The sequence below is a fragment of the Sus scrofa genome, chromosome 8 (assembly GCF_000003025.6).
Source record: "Sus scrofa isolate TJ Tabasco breed Duroc chromosome 8, Sscrofa11.1, whole genome shotgun sequence".
NCBI lineage: Eukaryota > Metazoa > Chordata > Mammalia > Artiodactyla > Suidae > Sus > Sus scrofa.
Genome location: NC_010450.4, coordinates 3,128,983 through 3,145,640, shown reverse-complemented (window position 1 = coordinate 3,145,640; position 16,658 = coordinate 3,128,983). Strand labels below are relative to the sequence as shown.

Sequence of the window (16,658 nt, the reverse complement as noted above, 5' to 3'; positions counted from 1 at the left end):
ATTTCTTGTCGCTGTCAACAGGGGTCATCTGGTCACTTGGATCATAGGTCATTTTTGAACAACAAAAAAAAAAGCTTCAGGAGTTCCCATCGTGGCTCAGCAGTTAATGAAGCCGACTGGCATCCATGAGGACGCGGGTTCGATCCCTGGCCTTGCTCAGTGGGTTAAGGATCCAGCATTGCCCTGAGCTGTGGTGTAGGTCGAAGATGCGGCTCGGATCTGGTGTTGGTGTTGCTGTGGCTGTGGTGCAGGCTCTGATTCGACCCCTAGCCTGGGAACCTCCATATGCCACAAGTGTGGCCCTCAAAAAAAAAAGCTTCATAATAAAACCTTGATTCTGCATGTCTTTAAAGAGAGTGTTTTGCATGGTTTTCCATTAATCCCTTCTTAAACATTTGTCCCTCCTCTGAGGGGTGGGTGTGCATCCTGGTTTTGAAGATGGGAAACCGGGTGGGAGATGGAAGGGGGGGCAGGAGGAGGGGGCAGAGGGCAGGGGAGGTGGGTGGGGGGACACAGTACCTCCCACTGACCCCTGACCCTGCAGCAACCACAGGCTTCCTGCAGTCGGTTTTAAAACTCTCCTTTTAGAGGAACACGAACTGTGTACTTTTAAAACATTTATATAATGTATCCACATCTTGCAGCCATTATGTCAGATTGTAAATACAGACCATATTAATCTTTTTAATCTTTCTTTCTTTCTTTTTTCATTCTTTACTTTAAAATTCCCCCATGGCATCATCATTTTCGGCAGAGTCTAAATTTGGGAGACATTCAGGCCACACATGTGGAAAAACATGTACTCTCACTGTTCTAAAAAAAATTTTTCTGAACAAAACCATTAATTAAAAAATATTCCGTGTCCTAAGAATCTAGTCAAATGAGCTTCTCATGATTCACAGAGGATACGATTTTTCAAGGGGGGTAACCTGCTCCACTTAAAAGAGAGATACAGAATCAGCCCTTCTCCTGTGTTCTGTTTTAATGATATGATTTTGAGTGATTTTTTTTCCCCCAAGGTTAATTTGAGGGAAAAACAAAATATAATGACATACTCTACAATCCGTCATTCCGATAATCGGCCACAGTTCCCAAAGCTGGGGGGAGGGACAGGGAGGGGCGTCGGGCCAAGCGCGAAAGGCGCTGCCCCCTTCCCGAGCTCCTGGCGGACCAAGCCCTGCCGAGAGGTCCGTGTCCTGATCCCCGCTCCTCTGTGGCTTTGTCCATCTTTCTGTTTTGCCGCTCAGAGTCACCAAGAGAGAAAAAAAGAGCCAGCCTTTAGCTTTCCAGAAGAATTTCCTTTCCCGGGCTCTCTTCCCCCAGACCTCGCCGGGCCTGCCCATCCCACGTCTATGACCTGGCTCGGAGGAATTCACTGACTCACTGCAATGAGAAAACCCATCCTGCGACTTCAGGCGAGTGAAAGCCGCATGCATTTCCACCAGCAGGGACCGCAGACACTGGCCCCACATGGGGAGGATTTTGCCCGCCGGGGGCTTTGGGGACCTGGGGAGACCAACTGTGTCAAAGCCACGGCAGCCTCGGCCGGGCTCCCCTGCCGCGGGCCAGCACCTGACCGCCGTGAGCGCCCCGTCAGGCGCTGAGGTCCAGGGGCTCCCCCTCCCTCCTGCTGATGTTGACGTGCCCCCCACCCCCACCCCAGCCCCCAGGGAGAGCGTCCACCGGGTGAGACGGCCAGCAGCACCTGGGGGACGTTGCCCGAGAGCACGCGAGTGGCAAGGCCTTACCAGCAGCTTGGTGTCTTTGATGACGCACAGCAGCTTGGTCCACTGCCCGAAGCGCTTCTTCCGCAGCAGGAAGGCACAGATCTTGGCATCCTTCACCAGGTCCATGGAGGCCTCCTCCGAGGGCCACTGGTGCCGCGTCTTCTTCCCCTTGCCATCCTCCTCCTCTTCATCATACGACTCGTAAGAGCTGCTCAGAGCATCTGAGTCATAGTCTGTCAGGAAGAAAGAGAGAAAAATTAAAAGCCGGACAACCGAAAACCTGGTCTTGAGGCCGACCCGCGCTGAAGAGCGCACCACTCCACCAGTAGATGAGGCAGGGGCTTCTGCCCTCAGGGCACCAGGGAACCGGTTCTCAGCAAAAACGGGGGGACACAACCAGGACGTGGGCCGCAGAAACTCAGTGAAAACTTTTAAACGGAAGCGACTAAGGATTCCGTGTTTACAAAAACCACTCCTGCACTGTGCCCTGCGGGTCGGGCACCCACAGACAGGCCCGATCCTGTGAAATCCTTGTCGCCTTCTGCCAGGCACCATGACCGTGACCGCCGCTCTACGGCGCGGCTCACCCAAGGAAACACCTGCCCACATCGTTCCGTTAAAGTCCCTTCACCTCGGAGTTCCCGTCGTGGCGCAGTGGTGAACGAATCCAACTAGGAACCATGAGGTTGCGGGTTCGATCCCTGGCCTCGCTCAGTGGGTTAAGGATCTGGCGTTGCCGTGAGCTGTGGTGTAGGTCGCAGACGCGGCTCGGATCCCGTGTTGCTGTGGCTGTGGTGTAGGCCAGTAGCTACAGCTCCGATTCGACCCCTGGCCTGGGAAGCTCCGTATGCCTCCTCACTCTGAACACATCGACATTTAAATACCGGGTTGTGTGTAGCGGCCCAGCTTGACCCGTTTCCCCAGCCTCGGGGTCTTTGCACGCATAGCTCCCACACTGTCTCTTCCTTTGCCTGGATCCATGCTCTCATCGTCCAGGCTTTAATGGACGGCACCTCCTCCAGGAAGCCCTCTCTGGATCACCAGCATTGGTGTCTCTGGACCGAGCTGTGTGACCCCGAAGTTGGGTGCTGAAGGTCTAACCCCAAGACAGTGAGTTCCTGTCCCACCTTCTGAGAGCAGGACTGAGAAACAGCAGCCGACCAAGCAGTCGGGGGTCAGCCTGAGCCCCCAGGACAGCCCGCCCCAGCACGTCTCCTCGTGGGTCACCCAGCAGAGTCCAGGGTGCTTCCTGGGGCTGTAACAGGGCGGCCGGGAGCTCAGCACCAGGGGCCATGGCTGGGATCACCCAGGAGGCAGTGGGCTCTGCAAAGCCAGGAGAGACACAGAGCAGAGGAGCAAAGCAGAGACTCTCAGACGGCCTTCAGGCCCGGCCGGGGGAGCCGGTGTCGCAGGTGTCCTCAGAGGAACCCCAGGGTGGAGGGTTTTCACGGGGGGCAACCTCAGGGAGGGTGCTGATTACAGAGCGTCAGCCCCGGGCACGTCCTGCCCAGGAGGCTGGGACCACACGCGGGGTCCAGGGAGTCCCTGGGGTCCCGCCTAGAGTCAGGGAAGACCGCGGCCAGTACCGGCATCCCTGCAGGGAGAGCCGAGCCCTCCTCTGGACCACGTGCCAGGGGCCTGCTGGAGGGGAAGGGGACACACGGCAGGTCGTGATGCCCGCGAGGGCCACCGACGGTGTGGAACAGCCGTGGCTTTCTCTCCCCATTTCGGCAGGATCTCTCTGGGTCCAGCTACTGGAACTCCTTCCTCTCCCCCCCTCCACCCCCACCTCACACACAAGGGCCAGCAGCAGTCGGCCCTGGATTCGTAGTTCAGTCACAGGCTCTGAAAGGGGAGAGTATGACTCGGCCAGAGAGAAGGGCAGTCACCCCAAAGTGGACAGAGGGCACCATACCCTCTGGGGGAGCCGGGGAGTTCCCGCCACACAGACGATGGTTGAGGGGCGTTATGCTGAACCCCCCATCTTTGTCTTCCAAGTTGCTGAGGGTCAGAAGGGTGAACGATGCCCACCTGACCCGAGATCAACGGCGCTGCGCTTACACCACGTGGACGGAGCGCGGCCGGAGCCCCACCCCAGTCCCTCGTCTTGGCGGATGCGGGCTGAGGACTGGCCACCAGAGAGGTCGGGGGAACTCTGGAAGGCAGCAGGAAGGTGGCCCCAAAGGGTCACAGCTGGGCTGTGGGCTCCAAGGGGTCTCCTCCCCAAGACCAGGGCCCAGCCCCGGGGCAGCCCCCCAGCCCACCTGCCCCCTGCCCCGGTCCTCACCCAGCTCCTCTGGCCCCAGGCGGCCTCTTCCAAGGACGTCCCCCCACGCCCCCCCATCCCACAACCGCGGAGGGTCTCAGCCCGAAATAAGCCCTGAGCCCACCTTGTTCTCTGACAAGCGCACCTGACACGGGGCTTGGTGAAGCCACCCGGAGCCCAAAAGGAAGTGAGCCCAGCCTTCGCCCTCGCGCCCTGCTGCGGGCCCTGGGCCGGGGGTTGGGGGGGCGGACACGGCCTCGAGGCAGCCGAGGTTCCTCCACAGACGGCGTGTGACCTGTGTCCTCACGGCCAACCTGTGTCTCTCTGAGCACCACCCCCTCAGGAACAGCCTCAACCAAAGGTGCCCCCCACCAGCGGTCAGGGGGCTTCCCCAAGGAGCAGGACGTGACCACCTCCCCCACGGGGCCTCTCAGACCGACAGTGGCCAGAGTCACACAAAATCACCACCAGTTTCTAGCCTTGAAAGTGGGGGGTTGTGGGGGGAGATTGGACCCAACTGTCCTCAGTGCCGGGAAACACCCTGGTCAAAAAATGTGCTTTCTCTTTCACTGCTTTCAGAAAGAAAGGAAGCCAGTGAGGTTTGGAATTGTACAAGCCATTTAACTGTGTGTGTGTGCTGATGAATTTCCCATCTTTGGAAAGAGCGGACCCTTCGCAATGACTTGAATGCATTTTCCCCAAATAGTTCTAAACTGAAAGAGAAATGAAAAGACTCAACACTGAGACCTCGACGCCCAGAATCTCAGTCTCTTTACCAGAACTGCCCTCCGCGCGCAGAGCCAACAGTATCTTTCATCTTGACACCGATCTTGACAGTGGGGTCGGGCTGCTGACAAAGCTGAGAAAATGGGCTGAGCGGGAGGGCAAGGCCTTCGCCCTTCAGAGCCCACGGTCCAGCTGACTTGGCTTCTGCGTGGCCCACTTCACGTTCAGAAAAAATTCCCAGGGGAGGGCGGTGCTTCCTGTAAAAATCAAGTTAGATCCCTCTTCGCTGAACCCCACCCCCCACCCCCGCCTGCTGCCCGGGAGAGAGGGATGGGCAACTTCCGAGTCTGCATGGACACTTCAGGGCACAGGGGCACGGCGCTGGACAAAGGGAGGCATTTCAGGAGGACAGGCCAGGAGATGTGAACGCACCGGCAGCCTCTCCACAAAAGGAGCCCTCGGCACGTGGACGTTCCCAGGCCAGGGATCGAACCCGAGCCACGGCAGGGATGAGGCCGCTCCTTAACCCAGAGCCACAAGGGAACCCCCCTTACCCCCTCTTTACAGGAAAAGCAAGTTGGGCGCCCAAGCCCACACCCTCTGATGAGCCACCTCCGCCTCGCTGAGGCCGAGAGCTGGGCTGTCAGGGAGAAATAACGCCAAAGACCCAGACACGAATTCCAGAGATAGTTCTGCAGAGGTGTTTGGCACCAGCACGCCCTCTCTGCAGGCAGCTGGCGGCGGTCATGTCCCAACAGCCCTGAACTCAGACACAAACCCGCAGGGAAAACCTGCACGGACGAAAAAGAATCACGCGGCGAGGATGAGGCGCCTGCTTGCTGGGTGTTTATCCTGCCGACACACCCGCACGGTGTGTGACCACAGGGAGCACGGTTCACTGGCTGACACACGTTCCCAGCAAGGAGACTGCACTGATTTTGAGTCACAAGAAAGACGACAATCTGACTCCCCGAAGGTCCCTGGAAGACACGTTCAGCTTTTCAAAGCCCTCTCTGTATTTCTCCGCTCCCCATTTCCACGCGTCCTGTAAAACCCTTTTCCCCGTCACCCCAGGAAAGGGCGGCTCCCCAGCAGCCCGGCCTGTCAGGAGCCCCGCAGAGGCCCGCAGACCCCGACACTCACTCGAGGTGATGTATTCCGGAGCCTTCCCGGGACTCAAGGGCACGGCTTCCTCGTAATAGCCTTCCGGGAGCGAGGAGGTCGGCAACGGTGGCGGCCCACTGTCAGGCGGCTGGGAAGAAGGGGACAGCAACACAGCACAGCCGTTAGAACAGGAGTCCGTGTTTCCACCCAGCAGGTGTCGAAGGCGCGTTCCCGGCTCCTTTGCAAAGTCTCGAGCGGAAAAGAAATTGCCCCGTGAGCTGCTTCCCGCTCCCGGCTGGCTCTCCACCCTCGTCTGCTCACGGCCCCCTCAGCCCAGGCCGGGCCCCCCACGCAGGCCATGTGACTCACTGGCCGTCGCTGGGGCTGCCGCACACGCAGGCCCCCCCCCACCCCCGGAGCATGAGCAGGGGTCCCCTCTCTCCTCATGGCTCTGCCCACACCCTGGACCCTCCCCGGCCCCCAAGCTGCCTTTCTCCTCCGAGGCCCACGGCCCCGCACGGGAGAGCCGCAGGGGCACAGGGATGGTTCCGATCCGATACGCTCATCGCACAGCGAGCCGAGTCCCATGGGGGCCGAGTTCATGCCTCACCCCCCTCCTGACACGTGCCAGGGGCCCTCTGAACAGGAGCAGAGGAAGTCGCCCAGGAGCCAGCCTCTGAAAGACACTGGCAACTTTCTCCGGAGAAGGAGCCTGCTCGGTACTCAGTGCAATCACATTGCAGCTCCCTGACCAACCCTGAGCCGGAGGCCCGCTGGCCCTGAAGCCGTAACTTCACACCATGGAAAGCTGTACACACTCCAGCAAGATCGGCGGAGGCGCTGTTCTCTCCAACAGCACTGCTGACTCCAAGGCAGACCCACCTCTTCTCCCCGGGAACACGTACGGCGTCTGCTGGTTCCATCACCCCCTGGTCCTCAGGCCACCGAGGACGGCTGCAGGGCAGGGAAGCCAGCATCTGCCAAATACCTGCGACCGGCCCACGCTGTCTCAGGCCCCTCTACCCTGGTTACAAGCTACGGCAACCAACCCACACGCGGCCATTGAGGGAGACAGTATATCACCTTATATTTTACAGACGTAGAAAGTGAGGCTCAGCCTCTAAAACCACCTGCTAAAAATCAGACACTGGGAGTTCCCACTGTGGCTCAGTGGGTTAAGGACTCAACGTTGTCTCTGTGAGGATTCAGATTCAGTCCCTGGCCTCGCTCTGTAGGTTAAGGATCTGGCATGGGTATGAGCTGTGGTGTAGGTCACAGATGTGGCTCGGATCTGCTGTGGCTATGGCTGTGGTGTAGGCCGCAGCTGCAGCTCCCATTTGAGCCCTGGCCCAGGAACTTCCATTAACTGCAGGTGCAGCCATTAAAAAAAAAAAAAGAAAAGCAAAAAACAAACAACAACAACAACAACAAAGCTGTACAGTAGAAAACGACAGAAGCCTGTAAACCAGCGATAGTGGAAAAAATACAAATTATTTTTTAAAAATCGGACACTAGTCCATGACACGGCTGGGGCTTTCAGGCACCAGGTCTGTCCATGAAAAGATCTTTCTAACACTCATGGTTGTCCTCTCTTTCCCTTTTGTAACAGTTCCCAAAGGGGAAACGTCACCCCGAAAGGAACAGAACGGAGGCCCCAAAGGGACGCGCTCCAGGTTAAGTTTCCAAGTAGACAGCTTCACAGAGAGGGAAACTCCACCGCTTTCCGTGTAACTCAAGTCCTGGCTGCACCACGACGTCCCCGCGGGTGACTAATCACCCCTGCGCACTCAGCCCACTCCTTCCTCTGGCCAGATGAAGAAAGATAATTTAGTCCAGATCATCGGCCCGGATCCCTCCCAGCCTTGAAGGCCGTTCTCTCCCTCCCAGCCCCATCCCGGCTGGAGACCGAGTCGCCCCCCCCACCCCGCTCCGCCCTCCCCTCCAGGGCTGGCTGCCGGCCACCGACACTCTGCGGTCTCACGCTGGACCCTAGCCAGGTCCCTCCTCAATTCCCGGGGGGCAGGAGGCGGTGCGGGAGTCCACGCGGGGTTAAAATCTTCGCTCAGTGCTTTGGAAAACAGCTGCCTGATGCCTGAGTGTCTCTATTCATGAAAGGAGAGTGTTTCAACTTCCGCTTAGTGTGTCGAAACAATCAAATTATTCATGTTCTGGGAAAGCAGCACACAGGATGGGATCAAAGTCAGGTTTATGAATCGGCCCAGCCTCCCGTCCTAGGGCTGCAAAGGTGTGTGAAGCGGGGGCTGCCTCTGAGCTGATGGGATGTCTCGGGCCCCGCTGGGGGGTCTCCTGTAGTCGGCACAGCCTCAATACAGGGCCTGAAACCCACGCATCCACTTCGAGAAATATATGCCAAGAAAGTCAACTGGCCCCATGAGCAAAAATGGATAAGGATGTTTAATCAGCGTGTTCCACCCCCAAATTCGAAAACAATCTAAATATTCACGAGAGAAGAATGCTTGGCACCGTAGCCCAGCCCTGTGCAGACGTTTGAGAGGACGGGGCACATCCGTGTCATTCCCTTGAAAAAGCGCCACGAGACACGGTTCGGTGGGAGAAACAGGGCCACCAGGCTTTCGGTCAAAGGTGTGCACACGCCCGTCTGCAGGAAGGCAGGTCCGCGGCCAACACGCTGACGCAAGGCTACCGCTTTTTCATGAACGTCTTTACAGCGTCAACTTTTTCCTTAATTCTCACTGTTTTAACATCGGGGAGGACGCTACTTCCACTCTGAAGTCACATCCTGCAAAAGAAATAACCCTCAGAGGAGCACCCTTCCCCTCAGAAACAGTCTCACGTGCTGCTCCCCAGGACCGCGCTTGCCTGAGACTCTGGGTCCAGGCTCGGGCAGAGGCACGATGCTAGGTCAAAGGGCAAATGACGGAGGGCTGAAAAGAGGTCCCAGGAAAATGTGTATTTTTTTTTTCTCTTTTTGCCTTTTCTGGGGCTGTTCCTGTGGCATATGGAGGTTCCCAGGCTAGGGGTGGCATCGGAGCTGTAGCCACCGGCCCATGCCAGAGCCACAGAAACTCGGGATCTGAGCTGCATCTGCGACCTACACCACCGCTCACGGCAACGCTGGATCCTTAACCCACTGAGCAAGGCAAGGGATTGAACCCGCAACCTCATGATTCCTAGTCAGATTCGTTAACCACTACGCCACGACGGGAACTCCGAACATGTTTATTTTTTTAAGCCTGCACCTGGGGCACATGGAAGTTCCTGGGCCAGAGGTGACCTATGCCGCAGCTGCAATCATGCTGGATCCTTTAACCCATTGCACTGGGCTGGGGTTTGAACCCACACCTCTGCAGCAACCCAAGCTGCTGCAGGTGGATTCTTAATCCCTGTGCCACGGTGGGAACTCTGAGGTACTAGTAAAATTTGAAAAAATAAAAAGGAACAGCTGTTAACAGGAGCATCCCCAAAGGGTGGTACCCGAAGCGCCATTCAGCACCATTGCTTCCAGCTCCGTTCCAGGAGTGAGAACTCACTGACGTCACAAAATACTGGGATTTGAAACAGTACAAAACAGGCAAGTCGGGTTTCCAAAGGGAGCTGGAGACCAGAGTGTCGGACGAAGAAGACACACGTCCCAATGCTCGGCACGTGGCGGGCCCGGTCCGGCCTCGTCCTTGTCTACACAGCCTGCCCGCAACTCAGAGTCCCAGTCCCCTCCCTGAAAGTGAGGGCACTGGGTCAGGACCGTCTCTGGCGCCCATCGCAGCTCTAAGATTCCAATTCTGGAATCCTGATCAAGTTGCAGGTCATCGGGCCATAAAGCCAGCTTCACCCATTTCTCACTGTCAGGGACGGCTGACTCGGGGTCCTGCCTACACGATAAATGACACCGGAACCTCCGGCCAGAGCAGGAGCTTCACGTGGACCTTCTAACAGGAAGGCTACACGGCAGCATCCCTCTGCCTGGACCGGGCAGCTTCGCCTCCGAGTCCGAAGAGACCCAGCCTGTGCAAGAAGCGCTTGCACTGTCTCGCTTCGGTCACCAGAGCCCTCCTGGACTGGCTCTCTCAACACACACATGGGCAGAACCAGGGACTCGGGTCCAACCCCACAGCCTCTTCAGAGACTGAAAACGAAGGATGAGAAGCTTCCCGCAGGAATGCCTCGTCTGCGCCTCTGCTGTGCTCGAGATGTGAGCTCGAGAGGCCACAGCACTCGTCACTGGATGACTTGTCTTTCTTTTTTAATTTTAATCTTTTATTTTTTGTCTTTTGTCTTGTTAGGGCCACACCCGTGGCATACGGAGGTTTCCAGGCTAGGGGTGGGATCAGAGCTGTAGCTGCTGGCCTACACCACAGCCACAGAAACACAGCATCCAAGCCGCATCTGTGACCTGCACCACAGCTCACCGCAACACCGGATCCTTAACCCACTGAGCAAGGCCAGGGATCGAACCCACATCCTCATGGATCCTTAGTTGGGTTCGTTAACCATTGAGCCATGACGGGAACTCCTGGATGACTTTTATTTTTATTTATTTATTTAATTTTTTGTATTTTTGCCTTTTCTAGGGCCGCTCCCGCGGCATATGGAGGTTCCCAGGCTAGGGGTCTAATCAGAGCTGTAGCTGCCAGCCTACGCCAGAGCCACAGCAACTCGGGATCCGAGCCACATCTGCAACCTACACCACAGCTCACGGCAACGCTGGGTCCTTAACCCACTGAGCAAGGCCAGGGATCGAACCTGCCACCTCATGGTTCCTAGTCGGATTCATTAACCACTGCGCCACGACGGGAACTCCTGGATGACTTTTAAATTCACAAAAATGGTTCTCCCACAATGAATGCTTAAGCAAATGTGACCTTTCAGTTTAGGAAATCTCATCTGCCTTAGGCAGCCTAAGTTTCTCCTTTCAGGTGTTGTGCCTTATTAGAGAAAATCAATACTTAAAACTGGATAGGAATTGAATGTACAGGCTTGCTTGGCTCACAGCATTGGCCATAATTTAATTCCTATCTTTTGGGAAAGAAAAGCCCATCAGTACTTATCCTTGCTACTTTGAGGAAACGCCTCACAGAAAGTTCTTTTTCTATGAATAATAAGAAATACCATGCTTGGGTGGTTATACGGCATAAATGCAGTGGTTGTGGCTGTTATTTCTGTTATTTCCACACTATAACAATTCTTATCATTGCTGTCTGCCTCCTGTGTGTCTCCTGCTGTTCTGAGAGACTTATTTTTTCTCTCGTCCGTAAAATAACACTGAGAGATTGGCATTTTGATTCCAATTTTACAGATTAGGAAACTTCAGCTCAGGAGGAGAAAGACCCTGCCCAGCATTGCCTGTGCTGCAGAGCTGCTTAGCGGAGGCGCCTGAAGCCAGCCTGGTGGGCATGGGGACAGGAGAAATGGACCCTGAGCAACTATGACCGTAGCAGCCGAGCCCAATCGGATGCAGAGAAGGAAGCATCCAAGCCGCCACGGTGCTGGAGAGCACACGGCTTCCAGCTCCCACAGCATGGTGGGACCAGTCATTTCCGGAAGATGCATCTGGCAGGTGCACCCCCATCTCCTCTGCCCTGAGCCCCCTCCCCCGCCCCACAGGCACTTTCCCTCCCCGCTGCTCCCCTCCACCTTCCCCTCCTCCAGCCCCCATCCATCACTGTCCTTTGCACCAGACCCTCCAATCATCCCTGAGACCTGATCTTAGCAGAGAAAAATACCAGCCTAGAATTTGCAATCAGTTTCTGACTTTAATGCTGCACACACAGTGGTACATCCAGGTCCTGTCTTTCTGGGTACAGTGATTAACATCTGGTAGGAGTAGCAGCCAAAAATGGTCTGATCTGACATAAGAAAAGGAGGGGTCATATGCTACACATCAGCCACAGGTCAGCAAAGCCCTGTCCCCCTGACAAGAGTTCACAGCCCTCCACGGCATCGTCTCAATGCCTGGCGCCACGGGCCAGGCTTTAGGGAGGTACCTGGGCTGCTGCGGGAACTGAGCATCAGAAGGGACTTTCAACGGGTAACAGTGTGTATGGTCTAAACTGCAAGATATGGTTTCAATCCTAACGTCCAGAATTCTAAGCAGTTCTCTTCTTGGCAAAATCAAAGTTTTTACCCAAATGATGTCCCCTTCCATTCTGATCGCTCTTTAATCTGCATTCCTCGCAGCACTTGAGTAAACACTGGGAGGTTATTCACACATATTTTCTTAAGTTTTCTCAAGTTCTATTTAAACAGGACAGAGAATGAGAGCCCGGGGGTGGAGGGGGGCGGCCACGGCCCCTGCCCTTCCTTCTCTGCTGGGAGGCGGGCTCCCTCGGGGCAAGCAGAAGAATCCCACAGCAGTGCCAGCGGGACAGCGATGGGGGGGTCGCCCCCGAGCCGGTTCAAGGTGGAGATGCCAAGGGACCCCCGAGGAGGAAAACAGGATGGTTCATGCCCACGGCAAGGATCACGTCTGATGCCACCAGGGAAATAAACGGTTTTGTTGTTTTCAAGCTTGGGCGCTCGTCTCAACTCTGCAACGGGTAAAAGGCCTGATTTTGCCATAGACTCTCGAAGAAGCTCAGGATCCCCTCCGTCCAACGAAAGAACTTTGGGAAGGACTCCACGCGGTCGCCAGGCAGGGTGCAAAGCCTGGATGGAACCCCCACTGTTTCACAGAGACCGGAAGCAGAATGCTGGTTGGCAGGGGCGGGCGGGGGCGGCTGCTGTTTAATGGGGACAGAGATTTAGTCTGGGAAGGTGAAAAGTCCTGGAGATGGGCAACGGCGGCACCTGCTCAACGGTGTGAATTCGATGCCACTACACGGCACACTGCAAAGTGGTTACAGCGGTAAAGCTCGTGTTATGTATATTTTACCACAATTTAAAAAACCAACCTTGGAGATTCCACTGTGGCTCCGGTTAAGAACCCGACTAGTTCGGGGGTGAGGGGTTGCGCTGGGGGTGTGGGATGGAAATCCTATAAAATTGGATTGTGATGATCATTGTACAACTACAAAAGTAATAAATGCATTTAGTAATAAAAAGAAAAAAAAGAAACCTCACTGTTATCTGCTGGCGTAAGAAGTCATCCCATTTACATAAGGTCTGGCCTGAAAATACTGAAGCATTAAACTGCTGTCCCACGCCATCTAAACGCAGTGTAACCCCTGGCGTTTCAGTGACCACGTGAAAGTATTTCTCGAGAAGGCCGTGATGGGCTGTCATTCGCATGGTACCAAAGCCCTGCGTCTCCCTGGCTCTTTTCTCTCGCGGGAAGGTCAGCGTCTCCCTGTCCATACGGGAAGCACAGTGACCGATTGTCTGGATCAGACCCGGCTGGAGGGCTGGGCGCTGGGACCGGGCAGCCAACAGCAACACAGAGGGGACCCACGTCCGGACGAGGTGCCGCCTGGGCACGGCGCCCCCGCGCAGGCTGCATGCTAAGCACCAGCCCTTTGATGGCTGCCCAGCCCTCAGCAGAAAACAAAAACAAAACTCTGTCGGAAAGCTCAGCCCTTCCAGAGATGTTTTGATTATGCATATGCATATTTTGGCCTCTCCCAGTGTCCCCAGGAAGCGAGGGGGCTGGCCGTCTGTACACCCCCTGCATACCACACCGTCGTCCAAGCCCCATCGGCCACACGGAAGGGGACACCAGTTCAGCCAGGACGCTGGCCCCCTGCCCCCAGATGCCAAGGGAAACACAGAAACAGCCACTAGTCCCTTCCCGTGTAGAAGCAAGACTGACTTTTTGATGTGGGCCCTGACCTGGGGGTCATCGGCTCTTTCTGCTGTTGGACGTGAGGGACGCAAAGAGGCAGAGACGAACACCGTCTCCGAAGGGTTAAAAGTGAGTTTCCTCGGGAGAACGTCAAAAGGAGGCGCCTGCAGCAATGGTAGGAAGTTTCCCTGACGCAGGATGAGCAAAGTGTGGAGATACGCTGGGGGAGGGGTCCACGGGGCGGTCAAGGGGACCCGCAGAAAGCGCCGTTCGGCCCTACAAGGGATGCCACGGTAGAGGACGACTCGCTCCTCCTGGGTAAACGCGCACAGCCTCCTTCAACGCCGCACGCAGGAGTTACAAATGCACGCGGGGTCCAAACGCATGAGAAGTAACGCCCGTTTGGAGGACCCCACATCTTACACGAAAAACCAGTCCTTCGGTCCTTCAGGCTGCTGCGAGGACCTTTCTGAAGTCCTGGGCAGGCCCAGGGCCCTTCGAGGCTTCACTCCCCTGCAGCGGGTTCCAGCCTCATCTGCAGAACCACCCACCTAAACTCTACCATCCGGCTCCACGGAGGGGCTTGTAACGCCTGCCCGCCCGAGTCCAGGGCGGGTCTTTCTTGGGATCTGTCTGCCTCCATCTGCGGTGTGCCCTCTGCCGGGCACAGCCTCCTGCCCATCGCATCTTTACTCCACCATCAGCTAATTCTCCTGAAGGCCAACGGGCCAACCACCAATGACCAACTGGACAAAAGCCAACTCACCAAAGCGGGCCACGTACTGAGCGACTGGCTTGCTTGCTAAATAAGGAATTCAGCGAAACACGCTGGGAAAATACAGCTGAGCTGTCTGAAAACCACTCTCCCCTCCACTGACTCACTGACGTGGTCCGTGGTCTTCATTCCACGTGTGAAAGGCCCGACCGACGTCCACAAAATGCTGACCCTCTGCGGTCAGCAGCCGCCCGTCCAGGGCGCCAACGAGATGGTGCCGTCCGCTGAGTGTGCACTTTGCCTGCTTATCATCCGCGCCTGAGCCATCACACGTCTTCGCTGGACCCACACCGCCTTTTCTAGAAAAAGGAGTTTCGCACCATTCCCACGTGTAGAGTTATGACAGGGGCTCTCTGAGGTCGGGTTGTGAGGCGTCAATAAAATTACAAGTGAAAAAACAGCACGATTATTTCCTGCTAAATAATCCGTGATGTGTGGGAAACCCAATAGGGGCTAGTTCCCTTCCTCTGCAAGGGATCATTGAGCGGCCACTGGAGATCAGCCGTGTGCTGGACCAGGCAGGACAGAACTACATCAGACACAACCCCGCTTCCCTGCAGGTCTCATCGTGGGGGAGAGATGACCCGATGATTCAAAGAGAAAGAAAACACTAGCAAGAGCATTGCGAAGTAACTGACTTTGCTCAAATTTGGAATGAAAGTCTCATTTCCCCGAGGAAGCAAATGACAAAATAGCAAAAGGTGGAAAAAGCTGAACGGTCCATGAAAAAGGGCATATGCTGCGGTCCCTAGCTTGCAAAAATAGCAAAAGGACTCCAAAGCAAATTGTGAATGCAGAAAATCAAATAAAATACGCATTCCTGGACTATGTACATATTTGTGTTCCGGGGGTGGGGGTGGGGGGAGAAGGTATTTAATCCCAGAAGAAGCATAACTATAAAAGTTCAAGTTTCAGATGAAAGTATTCGAATTCAGAGGTAACCCAGAAAAAGGGCACATCCCTATAGGCTCTACGATCACTGGTTTTTCCTGCTAAATCACTGATTTTTTTAAAAAATCTGACTTAAAAACACATTTCCATGGATCTCTGGCTCCAGCAAAGAAAGACCAATTCGCAGTGGAGGCTATGGTCATAGCCTCCCACCCACCTGTTACTAGCAGCCCCCAAACACACTCCAAGGAGTGCCTTGGGCAAAACAAGGCCTCCTTTCTTCCAGAATTGGGTTTTTGTCATCTGCCCCTGGAACCAAAAGTAACCCAGGCGTCCAGGGCTTCTTGCGATGGTGGGACTCACCAGCCATGGCTGCGGGATCTCTGGCAGAGGCATCTGGGGAGGGGCCGGCAGGCTGTTGGGGGTCTCTGGCTTTGCAGCATCTTTCACTTCAAAACCTGTACCAACCCAAACCACAGAACTGGATGAGGAGGAGGGTGGAGATGAGTTACCAGCAGCCATCGCCCGCCCCCAGCCCCTCACGGAACACTTCATGAATATTTATTTTCTCTAATCCTTTACAATAATCCTGCAAGGCAGCGATTCTTCTTCTCCATTCTAGAGGTGAAGGATCTATGGCTGGAAAAAAAAGAAGGTTAAAGAACTTAATTGAAACAAAACCTTCAGTGGATGAATTTTAAGCAAACTAAAGAGCTGAAGAGAAAATCAGTGAATTGGAAAATAACATCCAGGGAGTTCCCACTGTGGGGCAGCGGAAACGAATCTGACTAGTATCCAGAGGATGCAGGTTCCATCCCTGGCCTCGACAGTGGGTCGGGGATCCGTGAGCTGTGGTGCAGGTCGCAGATGAGGCTCAGATCCTGAGGCTTGGATCCAGCTGTAACATAGGCTGGCAGCTGTAGCTCTGATTCAACCCCTAGTCTGGGAACTTCCATGTGCCGTGGGTGCGGGCCTAAGAAGAAAAAAAAGAGAGAAAAGAAAAGAAAAGAAAACATCCAGAATGAAGCATGGAAAGGAAAAGGGTTGGAATGAATTGGGCGGAGGAAGAGAGGAAGGAAAAGCAGGGGACTCAAGAGGCCCAAACCACGGTGTGTTCAGACTGGAAATCCACAGTGGCAGAGAGATGGGTGTATGCGGAGGAGATGGGGTTGAAAGAATTGTTTCCTCCACTGACAAAAGCAGCGGTGGGAAAGGACAGTCAGTAGTTGAAGCATCCACCGTGTGTCAGGCCGTGCTGGGAAATGTTTGACACTATCTCATCAATCCCTCACGTCACCATCCGCCCCAGGTGCCCTGCTTCCAGAGGAGGAAACTGAAACACAAAGAGATTAGTGACTTCTGCGGAGTCACAGGCTGGGCACCAGGCTGAGACAGAAAGCAAAGCCTGTTGGACTACAGAATAGACACACGTGACCACGTGTCAAACACGGCTGGGGTTCATCCATGGGCAAC

General features: G+C 55.3%; 1 protein-coding gene across 1 annotated transcript in view; it reads right to left on the bottom strand.

Annotated features, from left to right (window-relative positions):
• Positions 1-16,658, bottom strand: part of AFAP1 (actin filament associated protein 1) — a gene marked incomplete at its 5' end in the record, with an annotated part of 128,289 nt that overhangs the window by 52,679 nt on the left and 58,952 nt on the right. Inside the window, 3 exon segments of the mRNA NM_001253821.1 lie at positions 1,749-1,960; positions 5,863-5,971; positions 15,549-15,643. Of these exon segments, the coding sequence (NP_001240750.1) occupies positions 1,749-1,960; positions 5,863-5,971; positions 15,549-15,643 (416 nt within the window).